The 22,506-nt window shown below is 41.4% G+C and overlaps 1 protein-coding gene across 2 annotated transcripts in view; it reads left to right on the forward strand.

Moving 5' to 3' along the window:
- The window catches only part of HTR1E (5-hydroxytryptamine receptor 1E), a 40,261-nt gene extending 18,673 nt beyond the window's left edge, over positions 1-21,588 (forward strand). The window contains exons 2-3 of one of the 2 annotated variants that reach the window (XM_065056493.1): positions 10,745-11,026; positions 17,032-21,588. In XM_065056493.1, coding sequence (XP_064912565.1) covers positions 17,158-18,324 — 1,167 coding nt within the window. In that variant the 5' untranslated portion in view covers positions 10,745-11,026; positions 17,032-17,157 and the 3' untranslated portion in view covers positions 18,325-21,588. The remainder of the gene's footprint in view (positions 1-10,744; positions 11,027-17,031) is intronic. The other variant, XM_065056492.1, reaches the window with a different exon arrangement.
- Positions 21,589-22,506: the final 918 nt, after the last annotated feature.

Genomic DNA, 22,506 nt, shown 5'->3' on the forward strand with positions numbered 1-22,506 from the left:
GTGTGTTTGGGTGCTGCAGGGCCAGAATTAGCTCCAGGCAGAAGGTGGCTGTGTCTTAGACCCACTGGGGGATTCCTCAGTATGACAGGGCAGACTAAACGCCCTGAGCTCTGGGACAGATATGCTGATGGAGTGGTCCACTTGAGCAAGGCCATTAAAAAAAATGTGTTGGTTTCTCCCATTTCTACCCAGGTTGCTTACACAATCTCTTTCCTCTGATAAGATAGTGATTCCAGCACAGGCCCCCTGAGCCCCATCATGGGTAGAGCACTCCTATGAAGGCCAGCTGGGATTCCCATGGGTCTGGAGCATGAGCAGGGAGAAAGGGGGTTACCAGCAGAAATGTCTGGGCACAGATGCCCCAAATACAATCTCAGCTTCCCCTGTCTCTCCCACCCTCCACACAGGCTGTGTGCTCTCAGTCTAGCACAGCATGGCACCAAGCAGCTCTCTGAGCACCCACTACCATCTCTGATGTCCCATGTTGGCACCACAGTAAGAAGGTGATAAGTTGCAATAATGCTAGACATGGGAACGTTTTTGTCTAAGGGTACAGATGAGGGAAATAGTACTACATATAGCTAGGGATGTTATAACTAATGTATTGCAAGTTTAGCACTATTGGTGCCCATCAAGGTGGCAAAATTCTCCTATAAAGTATTTCCAAAGAACTTTTATGGTGCCCCAGCCCAGTGGTCACTATAGTGGTATGGAAAGCATACTGCTGCGTGCATTTATTTGCATTGTGGCTGCTCTCACTTGGGCCATGTTAAAAGGATTGTATCTCAACAGTAGGTAAATGAGAGCTCTGCTTGCTGAGACATGCCCCATAGCTACTCAGCTGGAAAGTAGGGATCCTACTCCTGCCTTTCAATCAATTCAAAGCATGCTGCTGGACTTCTGGTAGCTGTCTTTTCACTTAAGTTATTTGGTGACCATAACTAACATATGAAATACCCTAAAACATTTATTTTGCATAAGCTATTACTTAAAATCATTGTCATAAGAGCATGTCCTGTAGCTAACCTTAGATGACAGGCATAGTTCAAAACTATTTGTTGTGGACTTTGCAACCTAACCATGAAAGGGGATAGAGTGAATACAGAAGTGTGGAAAGAAAGGATGGCAACAGTAAATGGAGAGCAATTAGTGGAATGACCACAAACTGAGTGTAGGTGCATCATCTTTGCATTTTGCAGCCCTTGCAAGGGGGTTGCCTTTGGTTTTGGACAAAGGATTCAGCCCCCTGCTGCAGCGTGCAGTTGGCACTACAGCTTTCCTTGCACACATTGCATTTGCAGGCTGTGATTTTGGTCATACCACAGCAGTGTAAAATGCAGCAATGAGCATTGCAGCATGGACACAGTGCTGGGCTGACAAGACTATGGAGGCAGCAACTAGAAAATTCTACAGTGTCTCACATTCTGGAACAAGAAGAGCATTTTTGTTTCAGTAACATTCAATATTAGCCATTACAAGTGTATTTGCTCACTTCCAGGTTTGGTTATTGGTTGCCAGTACAGAAGTTGGTAGGTTCTTGATTCCTGCTGGTACTGGGAGGGGTGGCATGTAAAGTGTAAACTGAGAATGAGGTATTAGAGACCTTAAACTGGGAAAGGGATGAAGACTTCATCTGCTTTCTGGAGTCTGATCTTGAGTCAAAATCAGATTGTCAATGACTAGTCTACCAGTTTGGAGGGTGCTAAATATTGGCAGTGAGTTTATGGAGCCGGTACGCCCTGAAAACTAGACAGTTTTGCAAATTAGTTTTTCACATTTGTAGTAGGGGTCAGAATAATGCACTCCCATGGAACACCATGTAAGGAACTGAGTACACTCTGGAAGTTAATGGGTGTGAATACGTGAAACCAACACATCTGAGGATCTCTGGAAGTTCAACTAATCTCTGCTGAGAACTGACAGAGGAAAGATATTTTGTGTTCCAAAACTGTGTGCGTGTTCTCTTGTGTGCCATTGGTGTTCAGTAACAAAGTTGGCAAAAGTGTATACCAAAGTTTCACAGACTTCTCACTTGTAATGTCACAGCACAGCAGTACCCACAAGCAGCATTTTAAAGTTGTATTTCATAAACACAGTCCACTTTTACACAGAGCAGTGAAACGGATATATGATGGGGGGAAGGGGAAAGGGAGAAGGGAAAAAAAAAAAAGGCAATGCTAAAATGATCCTGGAAGGTGGCCCCTCTTGGATGCTGGCATTACAAATCTTCCACTGTGTGCTTCAGTACTGGGATTTGGTGGTGGATGTAGTGGTTCTGACATATTGACACAAAGCAGGTGCATAGGCTGAAAAAATAGTTTCATTTTTCCACTTCCTGGGTGATTGTCCAGCATTTCTGTGCTGCGTTGTCCAACGTGGTGGTGCTGTTACAGTGCAAAGGTCAACATCTAATTAAGAAGATTATTGCTACAGACAAGTCCAATTTCCCATCTTTCCATTCTCACCCTCTGCAGTTACTCATATTTCCCCTCCGGGTTGAAAATTCCCATGTTTCAGCCTCCATGTGACTTTTTGCTAGTCTGAGCAAGAATGTCAGCTCTTTCAGTTTTGCTAGCAGGGAAAAAGTTTTATTTCTCCTGCAGGGTGCAAGCACTTGCCCAGCTCAGAAGTGACTGAAGTCAGCAACTTCAAACTGTTGGGCTCTATCCTTTCTAGAGCAGCAGAGGAAGAAACAAGTCAAGCTGAAATAAGAGATCATTCAGCTCAAAGTGCTTTGTAGTTATGAGCAATATGTATTATCATACATGATCTTGTTAAAACTCTCATCAAAGAGGGTTTCTGCTTATTTCTGCTTGTTCCCTAAGGCATTGCTCTCAATCTATTTCTGAATTCTAAATTCCTCATCATGAGTAGTACCATGTCGTCCCCAAAATAAACTTGTGTAGTAGTGACACATAATCACAGCAGCTCCTTTTCTTTCCTCAAGTTCTGCTCTGTTACACTGGTATAAAGTTGCAGAGATTCCACTATGTGAACAAGGAATCTTGACCTTACACAAGCTTTGACAGAGAAAAATTTGCTCAGTCTGGTAGGTTTTCAGGACCATCCCATTCAGAAACTAACTTTCTCTCCAGTTAATATCACTCAGGTCAAAATGTGCTTACTTTGGAGATAAAGAAGTGTTGTCTAGTGAGCAATGTCCACATTTAATGAAGCAGGAGGGGTGTCATACCTGGCAGCCTGTCTGAAAAGGATTAGTGCTGTTGTCTGGGAGGACGCTGCCCATCATCTCTCACTGCAAGCTATGCTGGGCTGGCTATCAGCTGCAAAGCTGATGAGATCTGGAAAGGGAAATAGCAAGTTTTCCCACATGGGATGAAGAAGCCTCAAATGATGCATAAGCTTTGTTCAGTCCTTGCTGGGGTGAACAAGGGTCACACGATGTCAGCTCCTTTCCTTTTGTCATCCCAGTGGCATGTGGGTGAGCATAGTTGTGGCGTCCATGATTAGAGATCAAAAATCCTGAGACCTTCAATAAGTATTTAAGGAATGGCATACTGGTTATACAATGTCCTGGTAATTGTGTATGCACACACATGTACATAAACACATGCACATTTTTAGTCCCTGTATAAATTAGAGGCTGTGTGCTGTTTGTATTTTATAGGACTGATGTTTTTTAATTTCACAGTAAGTTCTACCCAAGTCTGTATTTATCCAAGCTTCCTGAAGTAGATGTCTGGCAAAGTGAAAGAAACAGACACTCTGCATCTTCTACCCCCTCATTTTCTCCTTCATTTTATGAGCCAGAATAAATCAAGGCTTTGCTTGTGCTGATGATAAAAGTACTCTCATTTATTCCAGAAATTAATATTGTTCCTAATGAGAAAAATGTATTTGAAATGCACATAGTCGTTGTGAAATGTATCATACCTTTAAAATTGGTCTCCTACCACTGAGACAAGCACCTAGGTAGAGCAGTGAGGGGAATTCTGGTCGATTTGTTTTCGTGCTTTTGGTTTGGTTGGTTGGTTGTTTTTTTCCCTTGCAAGCATAATATTAATATCTCTTATTTGTTATGAGTATTAGCTGTTGCAGCAAAACCCAACCAAGCACAGGACAAATGTTCACATAATCATTTTTCTGGTTAATAAAAGGATATGGTGTGCTAGTCATCATAGAATGTTATTAGTGTGAACCACAGTCTTCTGTATTTGGTGTAACCAATTTACTAAAAAGGAAAATACAAATATGGTATATATATATATAGTATACAGCTGAAAAACAGATGACTTCCAGTGGCATTTTTCTGAGAATTAGAGCCAAATACTGTCCTTTCTCTTTCTTCAACATCGTCCTGCTACTTTAATATACATTACTTCCAGCAAAGTTTGATTCATCGTATTTTATTACACTTGTTAAAAAGACAGCTCAATCTTTCTAGTGGATTGACTTTTGTAGTTACTCTATATTTATGTTGTATTTGTGGGTTAATTATATTGTGCTTATGGGTTTTGACAGCTAATTACCACTAATTCACATAATGACATGTCTGAAATGCTTGATATTCAATTGTTTTCATAATGATATATTTTGCTTATCTTGTATTTACATGGTAATTGCTCTAGACATGTAGTTACAGTGCCAGTTATGTGAATTTAAGCACAACTAAAAGTCTCCAAAAGCGGACAAATGTTTAGTTATCCTAGGCAATGGACAAAAATCAACATTTTAGCTTGGTTGTAGGTATAGTAAGGGTCTCAGAGAAAAAGTATGCCTTCATATGAAAGTTACAGCTAGAGCTAGTTATCATTAAGGCCATGAAGAATGTAACTGCAGTATCACAACAGTGGCTGCTTTGTATGGGCAACCAAAAAAATTGTCCATATGTGCTGTCAGCTCGGCGTCTGGCATTGATCTATCGGTTCCCATGGCTTCCACTAGCAACAGCAAAATTCCATAAATAAAAGCAGTAATTCTCTTTTTCATGTGACTTTTCAGGAGCTACAGACAGGGTTTAGCTTGAGATTTTTGTTCCCGTTGCAGCACAGGGCCCATGCCCCACGAGCATTTGCCTTAAGACTGCAATGGTATCATGAGTCCAGTTCAAATACAAACTCATGCCACCTTAAATGTACTGCAGCATCCTTGGACCCTCTTCCCACTTGGCAAACTGAGGGCGCACCAGGCCACCATGGGATTCAGAGCTCAGTCAGTCTAATAGCTCAGTGTCTCTTCATCAGTGGGATTTGCACCCAGTCCTTGTGCAAGAAGTGTTTTCCCACACTAAACAGGAGCCTGTCCTTGATCTTTAGGGTGTTGGACACCATGTGGGCTGTCAGTAATTCATTTCTCCTGTGCTTGCAGCGAGCACACTGGCCAGATGGAAATCCCACGCTCGCAGTCCCCAGCAGCAGCCTCATGCCACCAGCCCAGTGCATTTCACCAACACGAGACTTTTTCAACATGAGTAAGGACGCACAGTGCCTTCTGCTACAATAAAACTATTCCTTCGGTCATACAAAATTTTCCTTTCAAAGCAAGACTAGAGCCGTTGTATGAGTCATCTGCTTTATTTTATCAGCAAGAAATTGGGCACATATTCACGAAGACTTAATCTGAAATATTTTGCTCACAGTGGAAGGAAGCATTTCCATTGATTTCAAAGGGTCTCAGATCAAGCTTCAAGGTCCTTAATATACTATTTAGTCTGTCAAATTTGTTCATTTGGGGCCTTTATGAATTGCAGAGCAGTTGTGTACAGAAGCAAGTCATGTGGAGATTAAATAAACCCCATTGACATCAGTCTCCTGACACAGAATAGCAGCAAGAAACAAATATTGACTTGAAAAACAATGCATGTACAGTGACATTTAGCTTGCATAAAGTGATAGTCTCCATCTAAATACAAATAGCATCATTTCCCCAGAGCTGAAAAAATGATATTCGTCAGTAAATATTTGCGTGTCTTTGACGTGTCTCTAAGCAGCAAAATGAGAAATTGAGATGGAAAATGCATTTGCAGGTGAGAATTCAGTGCAAATTTTTCTCACAGTTTTTACTGATGCATTTAGGAGACCTTGAAAAACAGATGCTTCATTTTCTAGTTAGTGGTTTAAACGTAAAGTAACAAAACCATATCAGACCATGGTGTAATAGGTTCCTGCCAGTATTTTCCTGACCCTGCCACTCATGCTGTGGTATTCTGCAGCACTCCAAGCCTTAAAATACTCCCTAGAAAGAAAACCTGAAGTAGCTAATAAATTTAAGAGCCTCACACCCATATTCAGAAAGGATTTATGCACTCAGGAGCTAATGTTTGACTGTCCCTATACGAGAGTTAGGGATTTTATGGACCAGGGTTTCTTTACAGTGGGAGTTAAGTGACCTAAGCATCTTTAATAATGTAGCACCTATATAATGGGCTTTTTCCTCTGTATGAGGAATAACAGCACAGTTCATCCATATGAGGAATGAGCACACAGGCTCAGACTCTTCGGGTAGAAAAGAGAAGATTGAGGGACTGACTGATGACAACAGAGGTCTTTAAAACACAGGTGACACAGGAAAGGTGGCTGGACAACAACTTTCACCATAGCGCATGAGTCTTCTCTACAAGGTGCGGTCTTAGAAACACATTTAGGTTCCTTTTAGGCCATAAAACAATGAAGATAAGTAGGATTCCAGGTGTGTGCCTATGGATAAGACCAATTCATCGGCAGGTTACAACTCTGCTGAATTTCTAGTGCTGGCACAGCATTTGGGCATCAGGGACTGTGGGACAAGTCAATCCCGCTGTCTTTACACAGTCGTCCACTTGCAAACTGCATTTCCCACCCCCTGAGATGTTAATAAGTGAGGAACTGGACCGTGCTTCCTGCAGGGGCTGTGTGCAGTGTGTGGAGTGTTAGGCTTGCAAACTGCACCAGGATCTTCAACTCAAAGAGAGTAAAAATAAAGATTGCCAGCTAGGGAGAAAACCCAGTTGTTTCTTCAGCAGCTTTTTCTAATTATATGAGACATATTCCTCTTGTTCTTTGAAGGAATTCTTAAGCTGTTCCAGTGAGGTGCTTTAATAGTTGGCAAACTAAACAGGTTCTCATCTAGGCTCCCTTTCCCATGAACAGTTGAACCAGATTACCTTTCAAGGTCCCTGCCAACCCAGCCTGTGCTATGATTCTTTCTAATGAAGGACTCTCATAAAAATGCTTTTCTGACATAGGAATTTTCTCCAGAAAAATTGTTTTTATTAACCACAATTTTGCAAGTTTTGCATGACTCCCGCTCCAAAAGGACCATGGGAGGAGAGTCACAAGGAGGCAGTTTTGTTTCTAGTTACGAAACAAACACAACATTATATTCATTCAAAGGATACTAAACTTCCAAATAGCTCATATTATTTTAAAAGTTACCATTCCTGAAGCTCTATGGATAGTTCTTCCATTTTCCACACAACTGCAACATCTACAGAAGTTATGAATTTAAAAAAAAAGAAAAAAAAGTAAACAAATCAAAATGGGTTTTGAACAATGGATCTTTTTTTTCACAAGTACATTGGGAAACAAGGGTTTCTTAGAGAGATTAAACTGTTAGTGACCACGGGGACACTGATACCTTTTGCCCTAGGTCTATATTTTAAAGCAAGAGAATTTTTTTCAGAAGATAATGAAGCACACTCCTCTCCTCCCAAGTTCTCCAGCACCTTGTTGTGTCATTTTCAATTTCCTTCAAACACCATGATGCTGTTTATGCTATTCCCATCAGAGAAATATGGATCTCTGTGGCATCGGTCTTTCAGTGTCATGACAGCACAGCCTCTACAGTTAGAATTACCAGATTTTCTTTGTTTGTTTGTTTTGGTTTTGGTTGTTGGTTTGGTTTTGGGTGTTTTGTTTTGGTTTTGAAGGCAAATGTGACTGTAGTTTATTTTGCTTTGGAAAAAAGTTGCTGGGACTTGTAATGGGTGGATCTGCATCTGAGTTGCTGCCTGCATGACCGAGCTATGTGGCTGCAGGCAGTTGCCTGCTCAGGACCATTCACATGCCATCAGGAGAGCAAATGTTGCAGGGCTTCACTTTACAGTTAAACCTTACTAACCAGCTTCACAAGTACCTGTTCCTGGACCAACCATCTGTCAAACATCATCCCAAGCGTTATTCTTCTAAGGAGGGCTATACATGCTGGAAAGGAGTTGCTCCTCTACCTTCCCCGGTTACACGGAATGGTTGCAGAGCTTAGCTGCCAGTGTCTGATATGGTACCTCATTATCCAAGCTGTCCTCCCACCTGTAATTTATCTGATTGCAGGTCTTAGTCACACAGTCAATGAGTAAATAGTCTGAATGGAAGTTTGAGCAGTAGGAGGAAGGACTATGGAGACTCCCACGGATCCACCAATACTCGACATCTGTGCTGTTTTGTTTTGTGCCTGTGCGTGCGCATTGCTGAACCATTCGGCAAAACAAAGGAGAAGCACAGAGCAAAACAGCCAGGCCAAAATCAGCAACAGGTACTGCAGCAGCTCAAAACCTGGGGCAAATGTCTTCCCTTGGGACAGCCACCCATTCCACAACCAGAGATTTGGGTCCATCACCAGGTCTTTGAAGTTTATGCATTTTCCTGAAGAAGATTTTGTGTTTGTCATCTTAAAAAATGGATAGCAGGGATCAGTGCCATGATCAGCCTTATGAAACAATGTAGATTTAAAAAAACAAAAGCTTTAAAAATTTAGTAAAAAACACAGGAGAGGGAATGTTGATAGCATAGCATCTTGTCAAGGTGCATGCACAAAGACAGGTAAAACAGAAAATGCAGAGAAAAGGTCTTCTTTAGTGGTGAAAAACATTTAGAAATACAAAGTTCAGGTAAGACAGTCTTAACCATAAATTTTCTTAAAAAAAATTAATCAGAGAACCTCTGTGTGAGAGTAACTGCTAAGCATGAAGGTTGCAAGGGTCAGCAACCCATGCAGACCATATTTTTCTCCCCAGATGAGAGGTTAAGTACGCAGGTTACATGTCTTCTGGCTCTGGTTATTTACTAAATTAGGAAACCAGGCATTAGGAGCCCCTTCTTTGCACTGAGATGAGATCTGCTGATAAGCACAGCTCTGGAGTAGTCAAATGCTGCTGTGAGTCAATCAAACAAGCTCCTGTGCCTCTGTTAATGTAGATGTTCCATGTACCAGGGAAGAGCATGTCATCTAGCTTTAATCAGGTTAACTCACGTAACAAGGTTGTTCAGCTGCAGGGACTCGGAACTCCCCAGATGAGAATTTACCCTGATTCTTGGCTAGGTGAATTAACCCATTCAGCTCTCCTTGCTAATGTAGCATGAAGTTTCTGGTACTAAAGTTATCTCATTTCAACACTTAAACAAAAACAGTCTGCAAAACAAATGGACATCTTTCTTTTCTCTGCACTGCCAGACACAGATTTACAGTGGAAGAAGGTTTCTACCTCCATAACTCATTTCTGGAGAAAGAGGAGGCAATAACTTGGTGGGAAATGCAGCATTTACATGTTTTGACATTGCAGGGCGGTACAACTGATTACTATAAATTCCACCCCAGAAAACATTGCAAAATCCAGCTATCCGTGTCTCTTGGCTCCACGTCATGGGAAAATATAGCCTCCCATGTTCATAGATTAAGCATCTCAGGATTTAAGGTAGGGCATGAAAAGGGGAAAGTGAAGTGAACTACAAGGAACGAGCTGAATGTTAAATGAGTATTTTGTGTAGTATAAAACAAAATGGACTTTGAAAGAGTATAGTGCTAGGAGTCTGGAGTGTTATGAGAAGTAATGATGAGTTTTAGAGGTTTTTTTTTTTTAAATCCAATAGTCTATTTAAAGCAAATTATTATAAATTTAGACTATTATTTATTACAAATTATTACAACTACAGTAGGCATCTAAGCTAGTTGTTTACAAGAAATCTGGGTATTTTACTATCACAGAGAATTTTATTTATGTTTGGCTAAAGACAGGATGAAAGCTGTTTATATTAGATTGCGGCTCAGCAGCATCTTATGAGCTTTCACTGCCTAAGATTTACTATTTTTTTATTGAAAGTAGATAAAAATGAGTAATCATCTGTAAATGATAATTATACCACTGCTTGTGGGAGGAAGCATGGTTTGAAGATCATCACTAATTGTTGTTTCACATTTGCATGTGCCAAGATCTACACCAGAAAAGCTTACCTCTGAAGTGTGATCCTCGAAGGATTTCTGTAAAAATAGCTTTGCAAAACTGCCAGCTTGCCATCTTTCATTGATTCCAGGTCAGATTGATTCAAGCCAAGGTTTGCAGTGTTTAGCCAAAAGGGTGCATTTTCAAGTGAGCTAGTTACACCACAGGAAAACTCATCCTGGAGATTCTTAAATGAGCTTAAAATGGGTACACATCAATTTAGCTCAAGAAGGTGAAAATATATTGAAAATATATCAATAAGCCCAGCTCAAAGTATTCAACTAACAGTATGCGGTTTCTTATAACTGAAATTTCAGGTTAGAGTATAATTGTTTTCAAATATAATGATCTTGAGCATTGCCAACATGACAGGAGCATTCGTGAAGTGGATGGAAAGAGTCTGTAGGAAGCTGCATTCCTGTAGCAAACTGCATCGCTGTATAATTTTTGTTAGAGAAGAGTGCAGCCAGGAATTTCAGCAATGAAAAAAAATATAACCCATTTTGAGGGTGTAAAAGCTGGGAGCTGGGATGTACTGAGGGAGACAAGCCCTAGTCTTGGCTTCACCCTTGGTCTCTCTTGCCCTTCCAGAGAGAAGATTTTGAAGGGCTGCTGACAGCGCCATGGCTTTTGGGAAGGCAGCATCTCCTGCCCATCAGTTTTCTCCTGAGCTCCTAAATGGGAAGAAAATCTTCCAGGCTGGCAGTGTCCACTGGGAAGGGACATTAAGCTGCCCTGACAAGTATGGGGAGATCCACCTTCTGATGCTGAGAGAGCTAAAACATTATGGTCACATTGGCGGTGGTCCTAAGTTCTTCAGCAAAAGAGCTGGAGAGCAACAAAACAGCAGATCCAGAGACAGAAAGAACAGTGGTGAGGAATGCTCTGCAGCTTGTCATTTCAGAAACCCCACAGGCAGTATTCAGGTTTCAATGGATGTTACTCAGAGCCACTAGAGTAAGCACACATGCACAAAACTGGCCTGCACGAGCACTTGTTCTCTCTCTTGCACAGGCAAGAGGACGTGGTCACACCTCATCACTCCGAGAAGGTGGTGGGTGGCTACCAATACCATCGGGTCTGGTGTAGGCACTGACAGGGTGACACTGGTGTGCTGCATCCATCCATCTCCTGGGTTTCCATGTCAGCCAGCATGGGGAAAAGCACCTGTCCCCCTGGGACACCTGACTGTGGTGGCAGGTTTGACTCATGCTCTGGTGTGAACAACAGGTTCGGTTATTGTCCTGATTTCAGCTGTGAGAGAGCAATGTGTACCTCCTTTTATTCTTGTTATCCCTTCTCCCACTTCTCGGCCCTCCATCTCAACCACCTGCAAAACCCAGTTGTCCCTTGTGGCACCACCTGTGACTTTTGTCAGGCGTCTGCACTGGTATCTGTCATGTCCAGCGATTTCCTGTGTAATGCCCAGCAGTGTCCCCCGTGCTGTTCACTCAGCCCATCTTCTAGCCAGGACAGAGCCAGGGCTCCCTGCAGCCCTGATAATCTTCATTACACAAACACACTGGAGAACTGGCTGCAGGCCATTATATTCTTGATTACAACGTACTGTGCTCTGGTTATTTATGTCAGGGTGAGTACATGTATGAGTGTTAGTTGGATGCCCACAGATACAAATACACCATCAGCTGTGCTTCCACACACCTGGCTTAGTGCTGAGTTCCTCTGATGTCTCTTTCCATCATGCTGCTCAGTTCACCAGTGTGCACAGCGAAAATCTAACTTGAAGGTCAAATCCATAGCTCAGGTCATACAAACTTCATAGTAATTTCATTCTCGGCCTCATTCAGTCTGTGTCAGAAAACGTCACATCCCTAAATCTGAGGCCCCGTAATGCTGCTAGGAATTTCTCAAACACATGTTTTACTGAATTTCAGATCTCACACAAAAAGAGCAATTTCATTTATTGTCCTACCCCAGTTTATGCTAATGTAAGGCAACCTCAACCCACCTTCTGATAGTTTGCCTTCATTTTGCCTACAATAGAGCTGGCATCAAAACCTCATGCTGTAAGTGTGAATATGAGCTACCTGGTGACAATAAGATTTTATTTTGCTGACAATTGTGCTACAGATTGGTGTGATTATGACCATCTCCACTTTCTCAGCTTCTGGGTACCACTTTTCCCAATATGACATGTTACAAACAGCATTGGTGCCTATATAAATTGCAGTCAATTAAGACTGCTGCCAGAACATGACCTCTGCAGCTCTGAGATCCTCAGAAGCCCAAAGCAACACCAGCGTGCTAGAATATAATACTCAGAATACTCATGTATATAATATATATATATTATATATATATATATATTATCTATCTAGTACTCAAAATATTAAACTCAGCTCTGTCAGTGGCTACCAAGGAGTCATGAAGTTCAAGAAGATCAGCTGACTTAACAAGAGCAGGATGATCTGGAAAGTTACAAGAACTTGCAAAATAATTTTGAAGTGGAAGGATTGAATTGCAGTGCTTTGTATACAAACTTGAAATAGAAAATTTCTTTGAGATTACAAGGAAGAGTATTGGAAGTTTAGCATCTTTCCATAGGTTGAAATATTAACATTATTATAAATGTGCTAAGTCAAATTTTCCATAAGCTAACCACCAGTCTCACAAAGCACGCCACAGATCTTGCCTTTCCCAGCTACAGTCAGGGAAATATTGAAAGTGAAAAGCACTCAAACCAATTTAGGGTTTTAACAAAGTAAAATTGATTCATTGCTGTCAAGGGCACAAAGATGTTAGCATTTGAACAGTGCCATAATGGCTTAGAGGAAATGTAACAACGTGGCTATAAAGGAACTAACCTGCCCTGCACACACACATGTGCAATGCCAGTTCCCCTTGTTCTCTCCAAGTGATATTATTCCATTTCTTATGAAAAGGTGAAAAGTTCAGTGGCCGAGGAGGAGTCAGTCTGTCCACCAGAAATTCAGAGTATTCTGCTACACAGTGGTCCTCTGCTAAGAAGGTGGGAATGTTTTTGGCAGGAACAGACATGGACATTGCCATCTCACAGCTTAAAGCTGTCCACTTGCTTTTATGGAACAATTAATTATCTTCTTCCCTCTTTCTTCCTTCCAGACAGCACTCAATGCCATTACCGATAATCAGCAAATATCAAATGTGATTGATTCCCATTTTGAGGAACTCAGATGAGTTTCTCCCACCAAATCACTAAAATTAGTCTGTGTAAAATTCACTCTGTATGAAATGACTGACAGCCTAAAGGGATACAGCTGCAAAACATCAACATGGCAGTGCTTTTAGTGAGAGTACTTTAAATAACATGACTATGATATTAATGTCCCTTCCAAGAAATCACTTATAAAACCACAATCAATTACTATAGTGATAGTAACACTACATATAGCAATAGTAGGCAAGTTATGGAGATCATGGATACCAGCTATTATTGACTAGAGATAGTAAAATTCTCCTTGTTAACATACATGGCTTTTACACTGATCCTTTGAGTACTCTACATGTGCTTCTCATAAATGACCTAATATCCAGAATATAAATTTTCCAGTACTGTGTTTTCATAAGCCTAGATCTCAGAGTCCCTGTGCCCCTTGCCCAATGCCCCAGCACTGGTACCTGTCCTGGTCACACCAGCCCTGCTTTTCATGCAGCCTCAGCTGAAAAGCAGACCATGGAGGTGCCCTGGTCAGACCAGAAAATGAGTGTGAAAAATATGAAGCCACATCAGTTCCCCAAGATAATCCTAAACTAAGCAACGTGAACCCCTTACACCGGCGCTACCCCAGGAGGCTTCGCCTTCCTGAGTCACAGCCTGGGTTCTTTTTTTCCTGTTTTGGACTAGATGGTCCCTGACTCTGCTCAGGGGCTGCCAGGTACCACCAAAGACAGGCAGTACACAAAGAATTAAAATACAAGAACTACAAAATACATTATCACAACCACACCTGCCTTTTTAGAAATTAAGGATAAATAGCATTTAAGTCCTGCTCTGTATTAATAAGCAAAGTCAATCACTGACATCTTCTATTTAAAAACCCCATCTGTTAAAAACTGACATCTTCCGTTTAAAAAACCCATTAGAGACTTTCAATTTTAAAACCCCATCTATTTTCTGGGGCAAGACTTGTACCTTTAGACTTTTCAGCATGTAACTACACTCCCTTAATAATGTTGGTTTAATATGGTTCTTGTGTGTGGTGTTTATACTGTCTGAATTGCTGAGGGCTCATTTCCTATAAGAAGCACAGGAATTAAAACTGAATAATGCCACGGTGATGGGTTCATGTCAAAACCGACATGAAGCAGTGGGCCTGCTTGATCTGAGGTAGCTGCAGGCTCATGTTCTGCAGGGAAGATGCTTTGTTCATATTTTTCCCCATCTTCAATCATTGCAATGATTTTCCAAATAAAAAAAAAAAAGTTGGTCCTGCTGAGCAGTGAGCAGACTTAAACAGCCAAACGCCCTTGTGTGATCAACAGTACCCTTTGTCCTAGTGGAAACCTGGTGCTTGGGTCCAATGAAGTGTGTCAGAGTTTATTTAAAGAGAAGTTCATCAAAGAAAGGATTAATTTATTTTTCAGAGTATCTTTGTGGTCAGAGTGAGTAGAGGTCTAAAAGGATTTCCCCAGGGCTATGCCAGTGTGCAGGGGCATTTGGGCAGAGAACTACAGCAGTTCAGTTCCTACTGGATTAAAGATGCATATAGGCATTGCTCAGCAGAGAGTAAGGTGGGAACCATGCAGGATGAGGAGAAATGCTGAGGCCATGAGACTTCAGGGCTCCCAGAGAAATGAAGGATAAGCAGAAAAAAATGCTGCTTACGTCAAGAAGCAGCAAGAGCTCTCCTGTGCATGGACCAGATCAGAGGGGAGCTGTGGAGAATGTGTGAATCCTACAGTGTCTGTCAGTACCTTTGAGTGTGCTTGTGGACCAGGGGGCACTTGCCAAGTGATGGTGCTGATGAAAGCATATGGATTGGAATTGCTTATGGTCCATGCTCCAGGAGCGTGGAGAGGTGAAGAAAACCTCTTTGCTTTATCCTTTCATCAAAGTATCAGACATAATCGGGGTGCAAACTGTTGAAATCAAGATCTAGCTTGACAGAGAAGGCACCCATCAACAATTTGTGAAGAAGGTTTGAGCTGAAGTTTTGCCTTTAATCCCAAATGATCAAATTGGCATTTCCATTGCAGTAACAACCTGAAGACTGATGGATGAATTTCTATCTGGCTTGTCCAGTCTATTCTTAATAAGCAGTCCTGACATTTTCTCCAAGGCTATTCGTACTTTAAAGCAGTTTCTGAAGAGCAGAGTGCAGTTCAGGGCGGGGCTTCTACTGTCCCTTGGGTAGAATTTAAAACTCACATTTTGCTAACCCAGAGCCTACAATGATACAGATCTGCTTTCCTAGGGCAAATTGGGAAAGAACAGGTTTTTTTCTGAAGTTTCTATTTTTGATTGTTCCTCACTCAGCTCATTCAGAAGGCAGCACTCCAATTTCTGAATAAGAGCGTATGTACACAGAGCTAAGCAGCTGACTAGCTTTAAATTCATAATTCCTCATTCAAATTCTTAATTTCCTCATTAGCTTGCATGTGAAAACTCTCTCTCAGAGCCTAATCCAAGTCCCACTGGTGTCAGTGAGGATGAGTTTTACTTCTTAAATTTAGCCATCTCAAAATCAGGCATGTATTCTAAATGCAATTGTGGAGAAGCCACTTGTAGTCAAGGGAGAGAAAGAGATCAGCATTTCCAGAATGTGATTCACACCATCTGCCTCAAAGGCTTGTCTTGAGAGAGGACAAGTGTGTTCTGGGAGCTGCTATCTCATTCTCCTGCCTGTCGAGGGAGCCTGTACAACTAGCCTAGACAACTTTTTCCTCTTCCATAAGTGAAGCCAGGGGAAGGAACCTTCCTGTTCATTTTAATGGAAAAGGATTCACGCTTTCCATTTTCTACATACTTCGTGCCAAAATAAATTACAAGTGAGAAAGCAAAGCCCCAGAGAGTATCCCAAGTTGCATCCCACAGACTGCTAACTCTGGCTTCAGCCAGTATTTGGGATGTATGGAAAAGACACGTGAACTCCTGAAACAAAACTAAACCTCAGAAATCTCAGAGCAGAGGCAAAAGCTTTTTATGTGTCTCCTCCAAAGACACACACAGTGGGATATGTGAAATGTCAGGAATAATTAGACGAAACTATATAAGCTCCTAGCAACACTAATGTGCTGTGTAAAACCAAGCATTTGCTATAACGCTATAAACATTGTTTGAAAGCTGCATGTTAAAGGTAACCTGAATAATTTTTAAATAGCATTTCCAAGATACTAATACAGACATGGATATGAAAAAGCAGAATACAAAACTGTGAAATGCTGGCATGCCTTTGCTGAGGTAGCCTGGTTTGTTTCTTTTTTCCAAAGGGGATATATAGAAGTAATTGGTCCCTCTCATATAGCAATTAAAATCAAAAGGCAGATTTCCTCAGCTCTTCATCTGCTGCAGCCTATTTAACAAGCAGGAAAAGGACGAGTTCCCACTATCAATAATTCACAGAGATCACAGAAGTGTTTGTTGGAAGGGACCTCTGGAAGTCCCTTAGTCCAACCTCCCACTTTAGATGAAATCTCCAAAACTAAAGGAGAAACAACCAGTTCACATCAGCAGAAAATGTGGCCCAAAGTGCCCTTTAGAGAATAAAAAGAAATGAACTATGAATGCAGAAAAGAAGAGGAAAAAAAAAAAGGAAGGAGAAGAGAAGGAAACACAGACTAGAATTTTTATATGAGGTGTTAATTTTAGAAGCATAGGACTTTTTGCCAAAAGATGATATTTTTCTAGGTTCACTAACAGATGTGGTTTTATCTTCTAGGAAAACAATGAACAGGAGGAAACTTGGAAACTTTTTGCTACTCTGTTGAATATGGGATTATAAAAAACCAAACCAAAACAAAACAAAAACCTGCACGTGGACCATCTCTATCCCTCTTTCAAATGGATGAATTCTGAAGCTGGACCTCTTTGCTACCTGAAGCAGCAACTTCTTTCACTGTACATCCTGGAAAGAAAAATGAATTTCACAAATTGCACCACTGAAGCCAATGTGGCTGCCAAGCCAAAAACAGTAACTGAAAAGATGCTCATTACCCTGACCTTGGCCACAATCACTACCTTGACTATGCTGCTAAATTCTGCTGTAATTGCAGCAATCTCCACAACCAAGAAGCTCCATCAGCCAGCAAATTATTTAATATGTTCACTAGCTGTAACAGATCTCCTTGTTGCTGTTCTTGTCATGCCCTTGAGTATCACTTACATAATGATAGATAAATGGACTTTGGGATACTTCATCTGTGAGATCTGGCTTAGCGTCGACATGACCTGTTGCACATGTTCAATCCTTCATCTGTGTGTCATTGCTCTGGACAGGTACTGGGCAATCACAGACGCTATTGAATATGCCAGGAAAAGAACAGCAAAAAGGGCTGGGCTGATGATAGTCACTGTGTGGACTATCTCCATTTTCATATCCATGCCCCCTTTGTTTTGGAGGAACCACCACAGCGTCAATATTCCCAGTGAGTGTCGCATTCAGCATGATCACGTCATCTACACTATTTATTCCACATTCGGGGCATTTTACATCCCCTTGACCTTGATCCTCATCCTCTACTACAGAATTTACCATGCTGCAAAGAGCCTTTACCAAAAGCGGGGTTCAAGCCGCCACCTCAGCAACAGGAGCACCGACAGCCAAAACTCTTTTGCCAGCTGCAAGCTCACACAGACGTTCTGCGTCTCGGACTTCTCCACCTCCGACCCAACCACAGAGCTTGACAAAATCAATGCATCGATGAGGATCCCTCCTTTTGAGAATGACCTGGACCTGGCTGGTGACCGGCAGCAGATCTCCACAACACGGGAACGAAAGGCTGCTCGCATTCTGGGCCTGATTTTAGGTGCTTTCATTTTGTCCTGGTTGCCCTTTTTCATCAAGGAGCTGCTTGTGGGCCTCCATGTTTGCACTGTCTCTACAGAAGTAGCAGACTTCTTCACCTGGCTGGGATATGTCAACTCCCTTATCAACCCTTTGCTGTACACCAGCTTTAATGAAGACTTCAAGCTGGCCTTTAGAAAGCTCATCAGATGTCGAGAACATACTTAAAAGTGCTGGGAGATGATGATGACGACTTGACCCCTGGCCTTAAGAATGAGTAAAATAATTTGACTCTGTCTCCATTTCCCTTGATAAAGGGAATTTTTGTGTTTGGCTATTTGCTTGACTTATCTTTATCCTCTAATTCATTCTGCTGTTTTTTACCTCTAGTGTTATTCATGGTAAAGAGTTTAAAATAAATTTATTCTACAAAGGAACAGATTTTTTAGCAATGAAACAACAACAAAAAAGAAACTGTTAGATACTCATGTTTAAGACGTTTTGTGTAATCAATGATTCAAGAAGAAAACAACAATATCCGCTTTTATACTTTTTTTCATCTGAGAATCAAATGTCTAAATTACCATACACTGTAGTAACATAAAGTCTTATAAACTGAACCCCATGAATATATATTCAAAAATTAATATACACTTCATGGTCATGACAGCTAAACAGCAAAACTTTACTGTGGCATTCTGAGAAAACTCTAAAAGTCATTTAGAAGGAAAATAACCACCATTTCCAGCTTGGGCTAAGGCAGAATAAACCATTCCTTTCTTCAGGAATAAATTCACAAAACAGAAAGTGAAGTTCTGTTCATTCCATCTAAAAATGGATCTCATTATGTACACCAGAGTAATTAAGTGAGTCTTTTTGTGTAAGATTCCTGATTTATGTTCAAAGAATTGGACAGACACCTGTGCGGTTTGTTTGGCAATTGAGGGGACACAGGGAGCAAGTGCCACTCTTGGGAGACCAACTACACATCTGACTGGTCACATTTTTACTACCATTAGCCATATTTCTTCTGGGCTCAGGCCTTGTGCCTTGGTCGATTCTGGGATGGTATTATTCACTTTTGCCACACTTCACCTGGACCTTGCGGTGCACAACCCCCTGGATTGATTTATCCTACCCCACGAACTTAAACAACTGGATATCTTCTCAGCAGGCCAGCAACATACAGAACTTCAGAAACATCATCTAAAACCAAATTATTTGCTGTTTGAACAGCAGCAAAAACTATTAGGGAAAATATTTTTTTGAAAATAGCAATCTGCACATCTGCCTTACCTTCATCTTACAATTCTCAAAGGCATTCTTGTCATCTTAACCTGTGATCAGGTCATGTAGCAAGATTTCTTGTTCTGGCAGTCCTTCATGGAGTTAATTCCCTAGGCTTGAGAGACAGATAGAGAGTCCTTCATATCCTGTCTTCTGTGCTTATGAAAGTTAAAATGTCCTCGCTCAGATATTGTGGAAATCAGGCCGGGAAGGCGCAAAATCAAAGCTGAGAATCTGATATTGTCCATTAGCAACTCCTAAGCACTGTTTAAATATTGATTACTTACTTTGCACCATAATTTTATTCCCTGCCCATCTTCCTCGACAAGTTCTTTTTGAATTACATCAATATACCATATAGAAAATATCATATACATCAACCTGACATGCAATAACAGTGAACTATAGCATGGCAGTTCAAAATCCATCAAAACAAAAATTAGAGGCAGCAAAAATGCTGTAACAGCACTGGAAGCCACCTCTGAAAAATGTTTTGAAAACTTATCAGATGACAATCATTTGTCTTATCAAGAGTCAAGGAACTGTAAGTAACATGTGAGTAATAAACTCCAGATGGTCCTGAGAAACGACATCCTTATTTCTGAGAGAAAGCATGGGGTTGGAAAGATGCAGTGCCACAAGCTGAGTGTAAATCAAGTCTGAAGGTGACAAAAGCATAACTTACCACTTACCCACATGCAGCAGGATTCTGCTTTAAGGACTTCAAATTTTCCATGCCCCAGCTTAGGAGGTTTGTCTCCAGCTGCGCTTCTGAAGCTATTGTCATAACTGCCTCCTCCAGCTGCCTTTGGGTTCCCTACTAGCTAACATTAATATCTAAAAAGAAGGAAAAAATAATCTCAGCCACTGAAAATGTCTTCTAGTGAGGGGGCACAGAGATCCATTATGTTTTTTTTTTTTCTTTTTGCAGCTTGTTGGAGGTGGAAACTGTTGATTGAAGCTGGGGAAGAGTGGCCTGACCCTGCCTACCTATAAAATTTCCAAAGCAGCTCCCCAGAGTACATACACTATTAGGAAAAAAATAGCTAGGAATTAAAAGGAGTTTTGTAAGAACTGCTGCAGAATAATTTTATTTTTTCTTTCAGCAAGCTCAATAGAAATTATTAACAAAAAATAATGACTGTGCATAACTCCCCCAAACAAGGTGACTACTGCTGGGAAGACAGAAGAGGCAGGCAATTGTTGCAAGAGCAGGTTTTGGTGTCCCTTGGGCAGTTTGCTGCTCTGCTACAAGGGTACCCAGCTACAGTAATGATCAGAAAGGGAAAATTAAACATGCAAGACTGCCCCAGCAGACAGTTTGAGTCACCATGAGGCACTTGGCTAAGATGAGGCAGAAGCTGTGCCCCAGACAGCTTCTTTGAGGCTGTCTCTTGGGCCAGGTTCAGCCATGGGGTGGGCTGCTGGTGAAGAGCACTTCAGGAAAGAAACTCAACGAAATGAGATAGGCTGCCAGCCCTCACTGCTGCTCCTAAGGGCACATGAGCACACAAAATAATTCAGGTTGGAAGGGATCTCTGGAGGCCAACTAGTCCAGCCCCCACCAGCAACAACCCCCAAAGAGGAATCAGCCCCACACCTGGATGCTGCTGCTGGCATGCGGTGTGCAGTCATATTCTTCATCCGAAAGTAACAGCTCAGTTAACTCTGTCACCTAAACTGATGCTTGTTTAAAGCCAGAAGTATGGCTGAAGGATCAGAAATGGTAAACATGACCTCCACAGCAGCTGTTGTAGGTAGGAAGAAATGTTTCAGAGACAGATCTGAGAGCTGTATAATACAGGAGCTGCATCATCTTCGTTTCTGCTGATGTCCTTTAATATCTGATCTCCACTATTACCATTCAAACTACCAATCAGGTTGAAGACTGTATTAAATTTTAATATTTTGAATTAATTAACAGGAAAAAAACAGATGGATAGCTAATTTTTGTGCTTCCCTGTTAAATAAACACTCACCATACACTGCCAGATGACTACTGCTTTTCTAATTAATTCATTAGCTAAACACAGAGCTATGTTTTTCAACAAATCGCACTAGACTGATGAAGATGTCCTGTATGTTTTCCTCATGCTCAGACTCAAAGTCAGGAACAATTTAAAGGATTGTTTACTTGAAACAATTTTAACTTGATCAGAAATTACCTGTCATCTCATGGAAATAAAAACTTTTGCTAGTCTGGCACCATTGTTTGGCAACCTCATTTTTTTTTTCCTGTGTTAAGTATTTGCTGATTTTACAAAGGGTTTGGAGACATTTCCTAAACTTTGACTTCTTGTCCATGACAACTCCACATTCATACCTATCCTGGATCAGGCCCAACCACGTCTCGCTCTGCAATACAAGCTCTTCATGATGCATCCGAGACCTTCAGCCTAAATCCATCTTCCTTAGCCTCTCTAAAACATTTTTCCTCCTCAGGGTCCTATTTTCCCTAACATTCCCCTTGCATAGTGGTCTTCCTACCCTTCTTCCCATATTTCTTAAAAGGCTTTTCCTCCTCCCTCTCCCCCTCTACAGCAGGGTCCATACAGACCTGCGTATTCAGGCCCCCTCATCACTTCTATGCATTTTCACCAAGTGCTGTTTCCTCCCATCTTTACACCCCCAAATCACCATCCTGCCTTTGGGTTTCTGTCTCTCTCTGTCATCCCTAGGTTTATCATGGTCCTACTGGAGCAAGCCCCTGCTCTATTCCTCATCTCAGCACTGTTATCAGGATTCCCTTGACTGTGGGTGTTCAAGTCTGTCAGGTTTTACAGTGCCTTACATGCATCCAGCCCATATCCAGAAGTTTTTCACTCTGTGTAAGCAGCTTTGGAGAGAGGTTATACAACCCCAGCCCTGAAGACTTCACCCATCGACCAGCTGGCCTCCCCAAAGGACATACTCTTCAAACACTATTTTACCTGCTATTTTTATCTTGTCTTTTATCTTATCTTAGAATCATAGAATCATTTTGGTTGGAAGACACCCTCAAGATCATCGAGTCCAACCATTACCTAACTCTGGCACTAAACCATGTCCCTATGAACCTCATCTATGCATATTTTAAACACCTCCTCTCTTTTCAGCCCCAGTTATCAAAAAGTAATCAGTATT

Source organism: Columba livia, chromosome 3 (assembly GCF_036013475.1).
Source record: "Columba livia isolate bColLiv1 breed racing homer chromosome 3, bColLiv1.pat.W.v2, whole genome shotgun sequence".
Taxonomy (NCBI): domain Eukaryota; kingdom Metazoa; phylum Chordata; class Aves; order Columbiformes; family Columbidae; genus Columba; species Columba livia.